Source organism: Myzus persicae, unplaced genomic scaffold (assembly GCF_001856785.1).
Source record: "Myzus persicae strain clone G006 unplaced genomic scaffold, MPER_G0061.0, whole genome shotgun sequence".
Classification (NCBI taxonomy): domain Eukaryota; kingdom Metazoa; phylum Arthropoda; class Insecta; order Hemiptera; family Aphididae; genus Myzus; species Myzus persicae.
Window position 1 is genome coordinate 88066 of NW_019101147.1, and position 15934 is coordinate 103999.

Genomic DNA, 15934 nt, shown 5'->3' on the forward strand with positions numbered 1-15934 from the left:
TTAAATAATTATCAACCACTTAGTTTTTAATATTCTCTACACTTAGAAAGTATACAATTAATATAGTTACAATTTTTTTTAAATTTTAATTACGTAGTACCCGGATTACTATACTTCGTTCTAATTTCTAATACTAAGCACATAATATACTACTTACTTATATACTAGGTACATATGAGACAAAGTATATAAATATGTGGAACTAAAGTGTTTGACGAACGATATTCCTATAAATTATCTATCCAGGGAGCCAGATTGAGTTTTGTTATTGAGTTGCAAGATACCAATGGGTTTCTGAAAAAAAAAGTTGATCATTAATTGTATCTATGAGTTAAGTATGCAACGATAACACATTTTCATCAATAATGGTATTTGTCACGTAATAATATTAATAATGATGTTATCAAATAAATTGACACTTTTAAAAGTGCACAATTATTTTGGGTTGCAGACATTTGAACAGTAATACCGGTTGTATTCTAAATATGTTTATAAGGGAAACAATTATTGTAACATGAATTTGTAGGATACAATTTTTTAAAGACCTGTGTATATGTAGGTATTGCATAGAGTTATGTGAAAGCTATCTAAGTTGTAAATAATAAAGTTCGAAATTACTCACCGACCACTAGGTACATCAAATGCATTGCGTTGTATGAGACGAATGTCTGACGTTACACACATTATGAAAGCTAATGTCGTTTTTCGTATTTCTTTAAGTTGGTCTTTATAAAAAATAAATTTGATATATTAAACAGTTATAATGAATACCTATATAAAAAGCTACTTAAATTGTATAACCGCCAACGTTACCTAAGGTAAAAGAACCCGGTTGCTTTCCGAATTCGTAATAAAATCTGTCACCAAATTTCCATCTGAAAAACATTTCACCGATGATGCATTGGAATGTATGCCCAAATATGGATCCCGGTTTCTGTTTTTCTAAATTACCAGCTGCGTAATAGTCAACATCGTCCACGTGTTCGTACATGCTAGCTAAGGCATCCACGTTCTATATAAAATGTTTTAGATTTATAAAATATTATAAATAATAAGACAGGTATTACGTAGACATATTATGCATATTTTATGTATTATAGTATTAAACATCTTTACTTTTTTACTTATTTGATCGGTAAAGTCACCAAATGTTCTGGCCGCTCTCAAACCACACAGCTGTCTGAATTTATTATAAGGGGGTTCACCGAAATCTCGGCCGCGTTCCATGTCTAAGGTGATCAAGTCAGAACCGTCTGTTTTGTTCGGGCTTCTGAATAGGAATTCAGTGATCTGGATCAAACAATTAACACATATTTCATTGTTTCAAAATAATAGTAATTTTTTTCCAATGATTAATACAGTAATTATGACATTTTATACTATCAACACCGAAATAAAATACCTCTGTCGTGAAAAATTGATCTTGTCCTTGTGCGTGTTGGGTCAACATTCCTCTGACGAGACTATCATAATTGTCTTTGTTTTGCACAATGTCAGGTCTCAAGAATATGTCACTTAAACGGAACGTTGATGTGGTTTGTCTGGATTCATTAACCAAACTGTAAAATAAATCATATTATCAATTAAATTTAAATCGGTTTCCGTAGAACAACGAAGTTATGGTTATTTAATTTCATTACTCCATCGATCCTTGTATATAACTGTGGAGACCTCTATACGCAGCAGCGGTAAAACTAGTGAATGTAGTCGGGTTTAAGAATGCGTCATAATTATCGTCAAATCCATCATTCAACGGTAGTAATTTATTTGCTCTGCAATAATCTCTACCTGTATTTATTAAAACATACTTTAATAATAACCATGCATTATGCGTACGGTACTATAATGTGCATTTGATGTATACTCATCATTCTGTATTAGTTATATATTTTACTATTGAAAATCCTATATTTATGAAAAATAGTGTTTCTAGTATTGAGCGCCTACCCAAAATCACCGGCAAAAATTCATTGTATGTAACATGCTGATACATTGCGATGACTAATCTCCTGGCTTGTTGATATATTTTTTCGTCGTTCCACGTGGGGTTCAATCGTTTAAACTCATCACACAATATGTTGTGCAATCTCATTAAGGAAATTGTGTTGACTGCCATGTTGGGATGTTGGTTAACTCTCGGATCCCCTGAATGCAACGCAAAGTTCATTCAATAATTAAATACAGTTGAATATATCAGATTTTTGTAAAATAAATTTATAAAAAATTATATCAATCACGGATACATAGATTTGCATAAGACATATATTTATTTAAAATTGCATAGAAACGGTTAGACAATGCAGGTACTATTTTGTCGGTATAAATATATTAATATGATGTACAGTTTTAAATAGTTATGCGCAGAACAATAATACTAAATTCAATGCGAAAAAAAACAACCCGTGAAACATTGTTGGAATGCGAAAATTCATATAACAACACATCTTCATTCGATAAGAATCATTTTAATTTTTAGTAAGTTGAGTGTCCGACGATGATAGTTATTTAATTATTGCTTTTTGCTTCAGTTAATTTATAAGGAGTGTGAACATGTTTCATATTTAGTAGCTATATATTAAATTTATTGTCCTGACAATTTTGAACAGTGTACGCAGTCAAAGAATTATATTTGTTTCGATATGTTAGAAGGCCTATTTCAAAACGTAGTTATTGAAATTTATTAATATATTAATATTCATAAAAATGCCTGTAACTTTAAATATGACATTTTACAATTTATAAAAATGTCACATACTCACATAATATTCTAAAGAGAAAAAACATAGAAATAATTCACGTTTCAACACATATTTTGAGTGTGTATATGTTTATATAATTATTGTTTTACAAGCAAATTTTATTTTCAATTAGGTATGCAACTTGCTTTAACTGATAATATCGAACTATTCAAGTGATTTTTGTTCACGGAAATTCTATAACGATTTATGAATCAATTTATTTATTTTTTTTTTTGTTAGTACAGTTGCGTCATTGGGGGGAGGGTGTCAATGTGGGCATTTTCCCTTGTCTAATTTTAAATTCAACTGATTTTAAAAACTCACCAAATTAATATAAAGGACCTTGAACAATTTTAATGGATAAATTAATTTGAATTACCTGAAGCATAGCACACAGAGTTATCTGTAGGGACGTTGCACGATTGTGTTGGTTTTTTGACATTTGATAAGTATGATTTTCCATTAGGTCCAATCTGTGTTTTTAGCTTGCCATTAATAAGTGTACGTAAACTTCTTGCCGTAACAGTATCTGAACCGTATAATGCGGAGCCGTCAATAAAACTGCTAACACCAATAAGCTAAAATACATAATCACATTAAGAAAAATATAATATCTTTTATCTCTAGGCGTGATGATTATTATACATTTATATACAGAGAGAGAGGGGTATAGTTTATAATATTTCGGGTACATAACATTATATCAACATATATCCTAAAAATATAACTAAAAAAAAATTTAGGGGCTCAGTCCATCTAGCCCTCCTCCCCCATTCGACGGCTAGGATTTTAGGTACAATGTGTATTAAATGAATAAGACTTATATTTTAAATGTAAATACGCGTGTACAGCTCTGAAAATTGTATGACAGATCATGATGCTTACTTGTCTGACCGGTTGAATCTGACAACCTATGTCCGACGTATCAGCTGATCGTGGAATGGACAAACATCGTTTTTTCGAACCAGGATCGTTTAGTGGGATTGTTATTGGAAGGCACCCTTTCGGCAGAAATTTTGGAGTCGTACCATCTGGGTTACAACACTCGAGTTTACCGCCATTTACTTTAATAAAACACATTTTTATTATTCACACATGTTTCGATCAATTTATAGATGATTAATACGTATATTAATATATATGTATTTTATAATCTATAAATTCAATAAAATATTGCATAAATTGTTTTGAAATATTTTCTGATTATTTATGTTATACTTTTACAGATGTGCTGCTGTATTTTTTTTTATTACTGAAATAAACAAATAAGTGTATTACGTATAGACTATAGACGTATAGTACACTAATCGGATCCTATTAAAAATAGATATCTATATATTTTTTTAAATCATTAACTCAATTCAAATACAAGTTAGTTGGTGAAATAAAAAAATTAAGTAAGAACAAAAGACGTCATCTTCTCTTTCTCTAATACACGGGTGTCTTATATTAAGAAATAAAACCAGTTCGCTTACATACAATAATATGATAATATAATAAAATAATTATTTATCCATTAAAAAATTGTCTCCTAACTCATTCTAATTTAAATATATTGGTTTTAAATGTTTAATACATTTATATTGTTTGTAGTTATATAAAAATGACAAGTATAACATATATGTTTTATAAAAATATAAAATAAATAGGTCTGGGTTAGTACGAGTGTACCGACTATATAAAATACGAATATCTAATTGGTTAGTTGATTCGTGCAATGCAATAATAATATGTTGAATGTTGATATATAATTTACCTACGAAATACCAATGAGTCATAACTCATATTATAAAGTCATGACTAGGGCATATACTTTCATACATAAAAAGAAATCATCAAATGTGCACTTCTGAAGTATCAATAAACTCAAAAATATGCCCCTTCCACTAAAAAAATTATATTTATCTTTAAATATTTAATAACACTATCATATAATATATTTTTATTTTGTCATACAGCCAATGTAGATCTCATTCTTATTATGCTGTAAATAATAATGAAAAAAGGATATTTAAAAATAATTGTTAAAGAATTCTCGAATATTTTTCTTACCTAAATTGATATTGTTAATACACACCTTAAACACACGATAAAACGTAATACACACAGTTCTAGAACTAAATAATAACTGTACCACATAGGTATTATTCGTTATGCAAAAATACAAAAATATACGCAATAAATAAATTGATTTCAATTTGTTATAATCTAGTCTAACCACTAATCATTAAGATACAAATTAGTTTCTATGTCGTCTTTATGACAAATACTAAGTTTAATATAATAATATTGTTGACCTCGATTCATGAAAAATGTTCACCGAAATTCATTACTTTTGATAAATTTGAAGCTTGAAATATATTCTTACAATCTAAAATATGCAATTTAAATCCAAAAATATCGAAATATACAAAAATATGCGGTAAGAAAGTTGAGTATTTGATCACAAATGCTGTGTTATATTTTTAAGATACTCGTATAATTTTGTCTATGAAATATATAATATTATTATATAGGTACAAATGTTGGTTAGTAGTTTAGTACTATTTATAGGTAATATTTGTACATGCATCTACATAAAAATGTATAAATGTTATAGGTACCACTGAAGGCTAACGACCACTACTGATAAGACGACCAAAGTGAGATGAGGCTCTACGACTAAGATCTAACCATTAAACTTTATTGCGTTCTAATAAACACACATCAATTTTTTTTCGCTAAATTTCATACATTTTTTTTTATTATAAAATACTATGCTTGGAAATAATGACAATTTTTTAATGATATGTTGAATATTTAAGAATATTTAATTGTTAGATTGAAATAGGTATTCACCTGAAAGCTTAGGAAATGCCAATTCAGTATCGTGTGCAATCATTTGTCCGAATTGCGTGACCAATACATTATGTTCTGGTGCTGGTTTCTGCACATCTAAGAACAAAGTCGTTCGTATATGTCTGGAATTTGGCAATTCGCGACCCGAAATTGCTTTTCTTTGCTGCGATTTACCTTAAATTGTTTTATAACATTATATCGTTAATTTTTTTTTATAATTGATTAAATAAATACACGTTTTTGAATACTACACAACAATAATAGTTTTACTATTATTAAATAAACAATTCATAGATAACAGAAACAAGGGGGCACTAAAATAATAATATTTTATATTATATTATACTAGCTACCATCCAAGTAATTTGCCTCGATAATTCGGGTATTCGCTGTATTCGCTTGTCCCCAAACTGGAAAATTCAAATTATTACAACCGCCATCTATGGTTCTAAATGGTGCATTGGGATCACACTTGGGCTTAGGAAAACATTTATCGGCAAGGTCAACGTCTATTGGTGATAACAGTCCAACCGATTTTGATGGATCCATTAGAGATCTAATAAAAATGTTTAATACATTATACAATTATACGTTCATTAATAATATACAAGCCTGGACATAAGCGAATTAAAAAGTTAAGTTAAGTTAAAAGTTAAGTTAATTTTAACTTTTTAACTTTAATTTTCGATAACTTAATTTTTAACTTGACTCATTTTAATTGATATAATCTTAATAAATAACGAGTTACTTTTAATCAAATTAAAATTAAGTTAATTTATAAATAATTAAATAATAAATACAACAAAACTATTATTAATGATGCATATTACATATTATAGAAGTACATTTATTTTTTGATTAAATTACCTATTTAGTTCTACAATTTTTAATTTTCACAACACATTCAGTGCACATTAATTAGAGACTTGGGGATCTCTTATAGTTTAAGTTCCCTGAAAAAGTATTCAGAGTTTAAAATTAAGTACATTCCTTAATACCATGTTATTTTTATTTAATAATTAAAAAAAATGTATGTGTATTAATAAATTAAAACTTTGTACTTATTTCTGTATTTTGTATTCTTTTGGTACCTATACTACCTAATATTCTATTCATCAGCATCTAATAATTTAATTATATGTATGGAAAAGCTTTTGGATATTCCCTGTGTTCAATAATATTTTTGATTTTTATTATTTGATACCATATTACTGATTATTTATATAGATATTTAAAAAAAAATAACTTAAGTTAATAGAACATTTTCATATAACTTTTAACTTAACTGAGTTAAAAAAAAAATAGGTTAACTGTTAACTTTAAACTGTTTAGTATGTTTTGCATCAACCCAACTTAACTCAGTTAAAAATGATCATTAACTTGCCCAGGCTTGATAATATGGAAATCAATCCTGATGTATAATATTATATTATTATTAGAATTTAATTTAATTTACGGTATCTTAGCTGGATTTGAATCTACAACTGCATGTTCGTCCCTCATTATCGACACATTATGAATTCCTTCATCCCGAAAAAAATTGTTTTTCTTGAGAACATTATTTTTGGCATGTAAACACAGTGATTCTGGCCGTCTATTCTTATCTAAGTAAACGCAAATGGAAATATGAGTTATTAAAATGTCATATTATATTTTCTTTATAACTTTTACTCAAATGATTTTATATGAGTTTTATATTCACCTGATTTGAGTTCGGTTTCTTCATGTTTATGAAAATTACACGATACACAAACAAACAACGAGAAAACAATAATGATTCTTTTCATTTTCTTTTTTTAACTTCTGTCAACAATGCGACGGTCACAACTGAAACGCATTGAGGTCTTTGCTGTGTATGTTTGGATTGCCGTAACCCTACTTAACTATTTATAGGTTTGGATTTTAAATATTATGCTCAAACAATACTATCTTGCAAATTGTATCAAATCGTTCTTAAATACATGCCATTACAAATAATTACAATGGCATTACAATTTAAACTGTTGAGGCCATTATTTTGCGGCTGGTTACATTAAACACAATAATTAGTGCTTTTGGTAAACTAATCTTTCCCGGCCACAGGTATTTAATTATAAGCGATTATAACTATTCATGCAAATTTGCAAGATTTATAATTACTCAATAATTATTATCATATTTTGCATAATTGAATTTTGATCTAGTTAAAAAAATTAATTAAATAGGTACTATTATATAGTAACATATATTATACATTATTAGAGTTCATTTCAAAGGGTTTGAACGTAAAATAAATTCGTGAAAAATGTTGTATATTTTTACCGATATGGATATGTTTACCGGTTTACGGAAATGCGATGTAGGGATTCTGCTCAAAACAAATTAATTCGACGACAGGTGATACATTATTATTCATTTAAATATTACAATAGTGCGGCGATCTTAGGTTGGAAGGTTCAACCTACATTTGAATTACCGCAAGCAGTTAATGAACAATAAAATATTATATTTCTATGATTAAAATATGATTATTAATTTTTTTTTTTTTTTTAAGAATGCATTATAATAATATGTGATTTTAATATCTTATATAGTACAAGGCGTAATAGTTATTCGGTTAGGTTAGTTTTAACATAAACAAACTATTAAAGAATCAGTATTTTTTTTTTATATAGTTTTTTTTCATTGTCTTAAACTAACAATGAACCGAAAAAATACAATAATATTCTAATTATTATCACAAAAGTTATGTTATTTTAAGACTATGAGTAACTACAATAATAAACATTACATATTCGATAATTTAAAGCTATCACTCTGTGCCGTACAATGTTGTAATAGTCACGTCCATCAGACAACAGTTTTAATTTTGACGGAGGAAATGAAAAACATAAAATATTTTAGCCATTATAATAAAATCAACACGTATTTATCGTTAAATTAATTATAGAGGGGCAAAAAGTAAGAGAAGGTTAGAATACATGAAAACCAAAAGTATTTTTTTTTATAATTTATTAGGAAAAAAATGCTAAATAAATGATATACATTTTCCAATTGAAGTACCAAAGTCGACTTTTCTTGACTCAAAAGATGTACAATATTTAGAAAGTATATATCATGTAACATGTGTAGTCCAAACATCGGATTCTAATTTTAATCTTCTTTCCAGGCAGACAAATCAGGTTTTGGTATAGAGCTGCAGGATACCAATGGATTACTGAAAAATTATAAATACATTATTATTATTACAAATTAGTTTTCACACATTTTTTGTTTCTGTAAGTTAATAATTATCTTGACACGAATCGAGACTATAAGCACTTAGGTACTAGTTTAACGCACAATTTATTCCACCATTCATAACCATTACACAATTGTAATTTGAAAAATAACAATATTTTTATATGTCTATTTAATATAACATTAGATGGAATTGTATACTGTAGCTTGTATAGTACTAATTTCAATGTGGGGACATAATATGTCACACGTTTTTTTGTGTCTTGACACTGTTGTCCGATAAGCACTTAGTTTACCATACAATTTATTCCACCATGGCTATAAATTAGTGTAAGGCAAGGTGGATTGATATCAATCCACCTTGGTATAAAGTCTGTGATTTAATGTAATATTATGATATATTATAATATATACTGTTCATCTATCACTTATAAGTACATTGTATCGTGTCACATGTTTTTGTTTCTGTAAATTAATAATGACTTTGACACGTATCTACTTTAACCACTGTTACTACTAGTTACTAGCTTGACACACATCACATTGTAATCCACCATTCACAACTAACGTAAAATGTAAATTTAAAAATAACCATATTTGTATATTTGTCCGTTTAATAAAATTTTAGATATATCACCAACACAGAGACAGTTTGACTAAAATCACAAAATAGAATATGCTGTTGTGCGGTACTGAGTACTCACCGATTGCTGGGTATCTCAAACATATTCCGTTGTACAGAGTAAATATCTGATGTTAAACACACGATGAGTGCTAATGTCGTTTTTCTTATTTCATTGAGTTGTTCTGTTCAACAAACAATATATTATAAAACAATAGGTAAGTATTTATGACCATACAATCATTTATTACACTAATTGTCATGTAATAGGATCGTAGTATAGGTTACCTATTTTAAAAGAACCAATCTGATTCCCGAATTCATAGTAATATCGATCGCCATACTTTAATCTGAAAAACATCTCCCCGACAACGCATTGGAACGTATGACCTAATACAGTTCCGGGTTTTGATTTTTCCAAGAGACCAGCCACGTAATAATCGATATCGTCCACGTGTTTGTACATTTTCGATAGGGCCTCGACATGCTTCGTCGGGTAGGATTTTCGATAAATAATAATTAATTCATTAATCGTTATGGGTTTCTACGCATTTATATTTGTAAATCCTTTGCAAAATATCTGTTGTTTTTACTTTTTTATCCATTTGATCGATCAGGCTGTCAAAGCTCTTGGCCTCGCTCAATCCGCAGAGTTGCCTAAATTTATTATAAGGTGGCTCTCCGTAATCTCTACCCCGCTCCATGTCTATGCTGACCAAGTCAACTCTTTGGTGTCTCTCCGGAATTCTGATTGCCGACTCACTTATCTAAACAAATAAGTTAGCATGGGAGATTTTAGTGGCTAGCCGTTCATACATAGGAACTATTTCAAGTTAAATCACAACGTTTTGAATGAAAACTAAATATTTTATATGGATACCTCTTCTGTAAAATATTGATCTACTTCTTGCACATGTTGAGTTAGCAACCCTCTGATGAAGCTATCATAATTATCTTGTCTTTGTACTATGTCGGGCTTAAAAAAGAAATCACCTATCCGTATTTTCGATTTTATTTTTCGGGCTTCATTCACCAAACTTTAATAAAACAAAAATTATGGAGTATGATATGTGCGATGGATTCGAAAACAGTACAAAATCGCTGTTTGTGTTATATTTTATATACCTACTCAATAAATCCAGGTATGGAGCTATGCATTGATCTGAATGCAGCGGCTGTAAAACTGGTTGTTGTAGTCGGATTTAAATATTGATCGTAACTATCGTCAAATCCATTAGTCATTGGTAGTAAATAGTTTTCTCTGGCGAAATCTCTTCCTGAGGAGATCAAAAATAATAATAATTTTAAATACATTGAATAAAGCAAAATATGCATATTTAATATTCTTTATATTTAATGACAGACAATAAGACTTTGATTGTAAATTGTTAAAATGAATTTGTATGTGCCAATCCTGCGTGCCTACTTTGTGTAGCAAAAATTATCCATTAAATAGACTCATGCACCATTTAAATATTGATATTTTTGTTGATTTTTTAATGTATACCATAGTAATATCTTAAATGTAAATTGAACCTCCCACAACATCAAGTATTTTATACATTTTTGTAATTTATCTCATCCATCTAAATTATAATAAATAAATAATTATTGTCATTAAACTCGTAGTATTTTGTTTTTGACCTATAAAATAATTAAAATACTTTATATCTATTATTAATAATTATTTACCAGGTCTGTGAATTGAATGCACCAAAAACATGAAAAATGCATTGACTTATGCATTTAAAAATAAGAACATTTTGCATCAATGATAGTATATAATGCATTAAAAATACCAAAATGTGTGAAATCGTGAAAATAAATTTCATATCTACAATTTTATACGAGTATATGACTAAGCATTCATAAAACCAAGTTTTTAAAATTTAAAAATTGTACAAAAACAAGTTCAAAACAATTCTGAAAAATAAATAGTTACTAGAAAATAACATTTCTAAAAAAGTTATTTGCTGAAAGAATTTATTCAACCATTCTATATCGATGAAGTACTAGGTAGGTACCTACATAGGTACCTATAGCATTTGGCCAAATAATAGTTTATTCCTAAATATCTAATGTAATACATACAGTTAAAGAGATATGTACTGAAACATATAATGGGTACTCTAATATAATATGCAAGAATAAAATACGATTTTTTATTTAGAATAATAATACATTGAATCTAACTTGAACAAAAATTATTAAATTCACTGATTATAATGTGACTCACCTAAAAGTATTGGAACAAATTCATTGTATGTAATGTGTTGGTGCATTGCAATGAGTATTCTCCTGGCTTCTTGGTATAATCGCTCATCATCCCAATTGGGGTTCAAGCAACTAAGCTCATCACATAAATAGTTGTGTAGTCTCAATAATGAAGTTGTTACAACTGCCATTTGTGGATGTATGTTGATTCTTGGGTCACCTGATAAACACAAATACACAATAATATATTATAATGTTAGATATTACTAAACAATGCTTAAATGAAAGGTTTCAAAACATTTAAATATATTAGGTAGTTATTGACCACAACTCTTCAATAACTACTGTGTTCATCGACATACATTTTTGACAGTGTCAGGGACGTTCACTAAAAAAATGAATTTGTTCAAGTTTACGTACACTAGATCGTTCATTTAGTTTTATTATTATTTTTGTAATATTAATTTTAATAAGCAAATATTATTAGATGTATAATATAATAAATCAATATATTTTAAACAAATATTTATTACATGGAAATACATTTAGATTTGAGAAATTAGAATTTGAAAAAAACAAACAAGTGAAGTACAAAATATGAACGTGTGCTCATGATCAACGTTCTTTCCAAACACTGAATATTACAAACAAACAATATCAAAACAACTTAAAATTTTATAAAACAAATTTTGCCCAAGTATCTTTAATATTTTTGAACTGCTATTGAAACAACTTATGAGGAACTTTGAATTAAATTTACAAACTTTTTTTATTTTAACCAAGTGAAAACATTTTATAAAAAAAAACACCACTGTAAAATCAATAACCTAACCTAACCTTTCGCTACCCTCAGAATCAAATAATATAAATACATACCTACAATGTACAATTATGAAGATAGAAATGTAATTTAATATATTGCACCGATAAATTTTAAATTTACTATAGGAAATGTGCATGACGTTGGTACGTCTTATAATATTAAATTATCATAGTATCGTTATATGGGTGTGGGTCGAATGTCTGCAAGTCACATATAGTTGAAAATAATGTGCTCGAAAGTTCATGTTTTCGAAAAATTATCTGTTCAAAAAGTTATTTATTCGAATAGATGGTTTTAATTTTTTAACTCTTATAAAACTAATGATAAATATGTACTGTACTGAACGTTCTAATTAATGAAGATACAATAAAATAATATTCAATTCTATTATTACTACAAGTACTACGAAAGTTAAAATGCATCATTATAAATGTATAAAATAAATGTAAGTATAAAAAAATGAAAATAAATATTTATAAAGTTGAATTATGTGCAATACTTTTAAAGAAAACTTATTTAATTTATCGTCATCGTAAATTATTTGTTGAATATATTTAAATTGAAGTATTTAAAATGTCAATGTTAATTTTTAAACAGATGTTCACCAAGTTTGTTTAATATAAATTGTTCATTTATAAAGAACTGTAAGTACTTAGAATAACTTTTACCGGGGAACTTGTTTTAAAACTACAAGAAATCATATCAAATAATAAGTATTGTAATTGTTTTTATTTCCATATTATTATAATATTACCTGAAAGGTAGCACACTGTGGTGTCTTGAGTAACGTTGCAAAGTTCTGTTGGTTTTTTTAGATTGGGTAAGAACGGTTTTCCATTTGGTCCCAATTGCCGTCTGAGTTTTCCATATTTGAATGTTCTTATAGAACGCGATGTTGCATAGTCTGTGCCATATAATACCGATGCGTCGATATAACTGGAGACTCCGAGTATCTGAAACAAACGTGAAAACAGAAATCAACAAATGATTGCAATTTATTTTTTGTCTATTTATTCCATATTATTATTATGCAACTGATAAAAACGAGAATTCTATGCTCTAATCGAATGTACCTATAATATGTAAAGATTAGGATCACTTACTTGTCTGACCGGTTTAATGCTACAACCCTTATCCGATGTGTCAAGTGATCTGGGGATGGATAAGCAACGGTTTTTTGATTCAGGTTCATCATATGTGGTTCTAATCTGAAGACATTCTTTTGGTATAACTTCCGGCGCTGAACCATCATCATTGCAACACTTCACTGGACCATAAGGTCCTTTTATACATTTATGTGGTTAAGATTTAATAAATTTAAAATGAGTTTGGAATTATTGTATTAATAATTAATTGCAATTATTCATCATTAATCTTGTATTTTGGGTAGGTAATACAAACATAATTTCTCTGATAAGTTTTGTAAGATTTAAGACTGATGAGACGATTATTTTTTGTTTAAATCACACATTATATTTGTAATTAATATTGATTATTCCCTGTTTTAATCAATAATACACTTATTAAAACCTACAACACGGTATATACTATGTATTTGGCAAAAGATACAGACGTATATTATTAATTAAATAATGTTTATATTATTATTGTTAGTAAACCGATTTTTGGCATACAAATCTTACTATGAAGTTTTCTATTTTAACTTATTATACATACAATTTAAATCTGATAGAAATTATATTTTAGTTAGAACGTATTTTGAAATTTTAAATGGTAATAACTAATAACTAATAGACAACAAGAAATTAATGAAATTTCAAAAAATCGAAAAGTTTATTTTTGTTCTCTATTATAATTATACAATATCCTATATCAGGGATGGCCAACCTTTTGAACACTGCGTGCCCAAAATTACCTTTTTTTTTTAGAGCGTGCCATGAAAAAAATATTCAAAATATTATATTTTCTTATACTATAATTTTATTGTATAAATAATGTATTAGTATAAAAAGGTTAGTTTAGGTTATTATAGGTCCTATAATTATATATATAGTAGTAAAAATTTTCGAGTGCCCACAAAATCTTTTTACGTGCCACCTGGGGCACGCGTGCCATCCCCGTCCTATACAGGATTATAAAGATAATTATAGGTACCTATAGGTACTTTATAAATAGTATTGTAGGTATTTTTCACTTTATTTAAGTAATTTATCACAGATTGTACAATTCAACTTGTTAATTTAAATATTATAGGATTATATATTTTTTTCTACAACATTTTCAACACTTTAAAAATATCCATTAAGTTTTGAATAACTGTATTGGCCCTGAGTTATAACTATCACCGTTTGTATCGATTATTTGAAATAGATAAGTATGAAACATTTTTCATACTATATTTTTCAAATAATATTACATTCCGCATGATAAAAATTTTTGTTTTTTTCTCACCTTTTTCTTTGATTAATGTACTTGCTGTATCGTGTGTAACGATTTGAGCATATTGCATGACAAATAAATTATGTGTGTGTGAAGATTTGTCAATGTCTTTAAATATTGTTTTACGTATTTTTCGGACTTCTGGCAAGTCGTGACCAGATACTGATTTTCTTGGCTGTGAATAACCTGATATTAAATAATTTCATTATAATAATATAGTAACAATTTAAAATAATATTTTGTTATATTCAATAAAATATATACCATCCGAATAATTAGCTTGAATAATTCGTGTGTTGGCTGTGTTAGTTTGTCCCCAAGTCGGGTATAGTAAATTATTACAACTACCATCTATGGTTCTGTACTTGCTAAAAAAATCACACTGAGGCCTAGGAAAACATTGATCGGCTAGACTGATTTCTTGTGGCTGCAGAAATCCAATTGACTTTGAAGGATTCAAAGACCTATATAGTAATAATATTACAACATTATACTAATAAATTATATGGCATGTTTAATGATATTTAATAATATAAATAATAATTGAACTAGTAGCACAACATATAATTATATTATAACTGAATGAATAAGTATGTAGGTATTGATATAATGATTATTTTATTTATATTTTGATTTACGGTATCTTAGAAGGATATGAATCTAATACTGGCTCATCGCTAACTGGAAAATCGTGTGTATCTTCACCTAGGATATTGATGGTTTGTACTATTCCATGTCTGGCACGTTTTCTTGGCGTACCGTAAGTATCTGCAGCGTGAGAAAGCAATCGTATATTATTTTAATATATATTATTAATATCAACAAATTGTACATGGAACGATTTATTTACATGCGTTGGGTTCGTTGTTTTCATTTTGAGAATTGCCACAGTCACACGATAAGCTGACAAGTAGGACTAAAAAAAATGTAACTTTTTCCATTGTTGAACTCAAAGAAATAAAGCGACGACTGTGTCTGATATTAGCTTTATACGTTTATATTTCCATAGTCCTATTTAGCTATGTATCAGTTTGTCTGTTGTATAATATGTTCATATAATTTACCATCATGTTACAATAC

General features: G+C 28.0%; 1 protein-coding gene across 1 annotated transcript; it reads right to left on the minus strand.

Annotated features, from left to right (window-relative positions):
- LOC111027942 lies at positions 1–15841 on the minus strand. Its single transcript, XM_022306447.1, has 26 exons — positions 15705–15841; positions 15493–15622; positions 15119–15318; positions 14867–15040; positions 13558–13736; positions 13209–13407; positions 11654–11851; positions 10547–10694; positions 10298–10454; positions 10011–10184; positions 9706–9904; positions 9500–9602; positions 8712–8772; positions 7279–7372; positions 7033–7180; positions 5930–6132; positions 5577–5750; positions 3624–3802; positions 3118–3316; positions 1948–2145; positions 1641–1788; positions 1403–1559; positions 1117–1290; positions 814–1012; positions 623–725; positions 1–294 (listed from the first exon to the last, which is right to left on the minus strand). Exons 1-26 carry the CDS (start codon positions 15793–15795, stop codon positions 228–230), a joined length of 4056 nt encoding a protein of 1351 aa, XP_022162139.1. The 5' UTR covers positions 15796–15841; the 3' UTR covers positions 1–227.
- Positions 15842–15934: the final 93 nt, after the last annotated feature.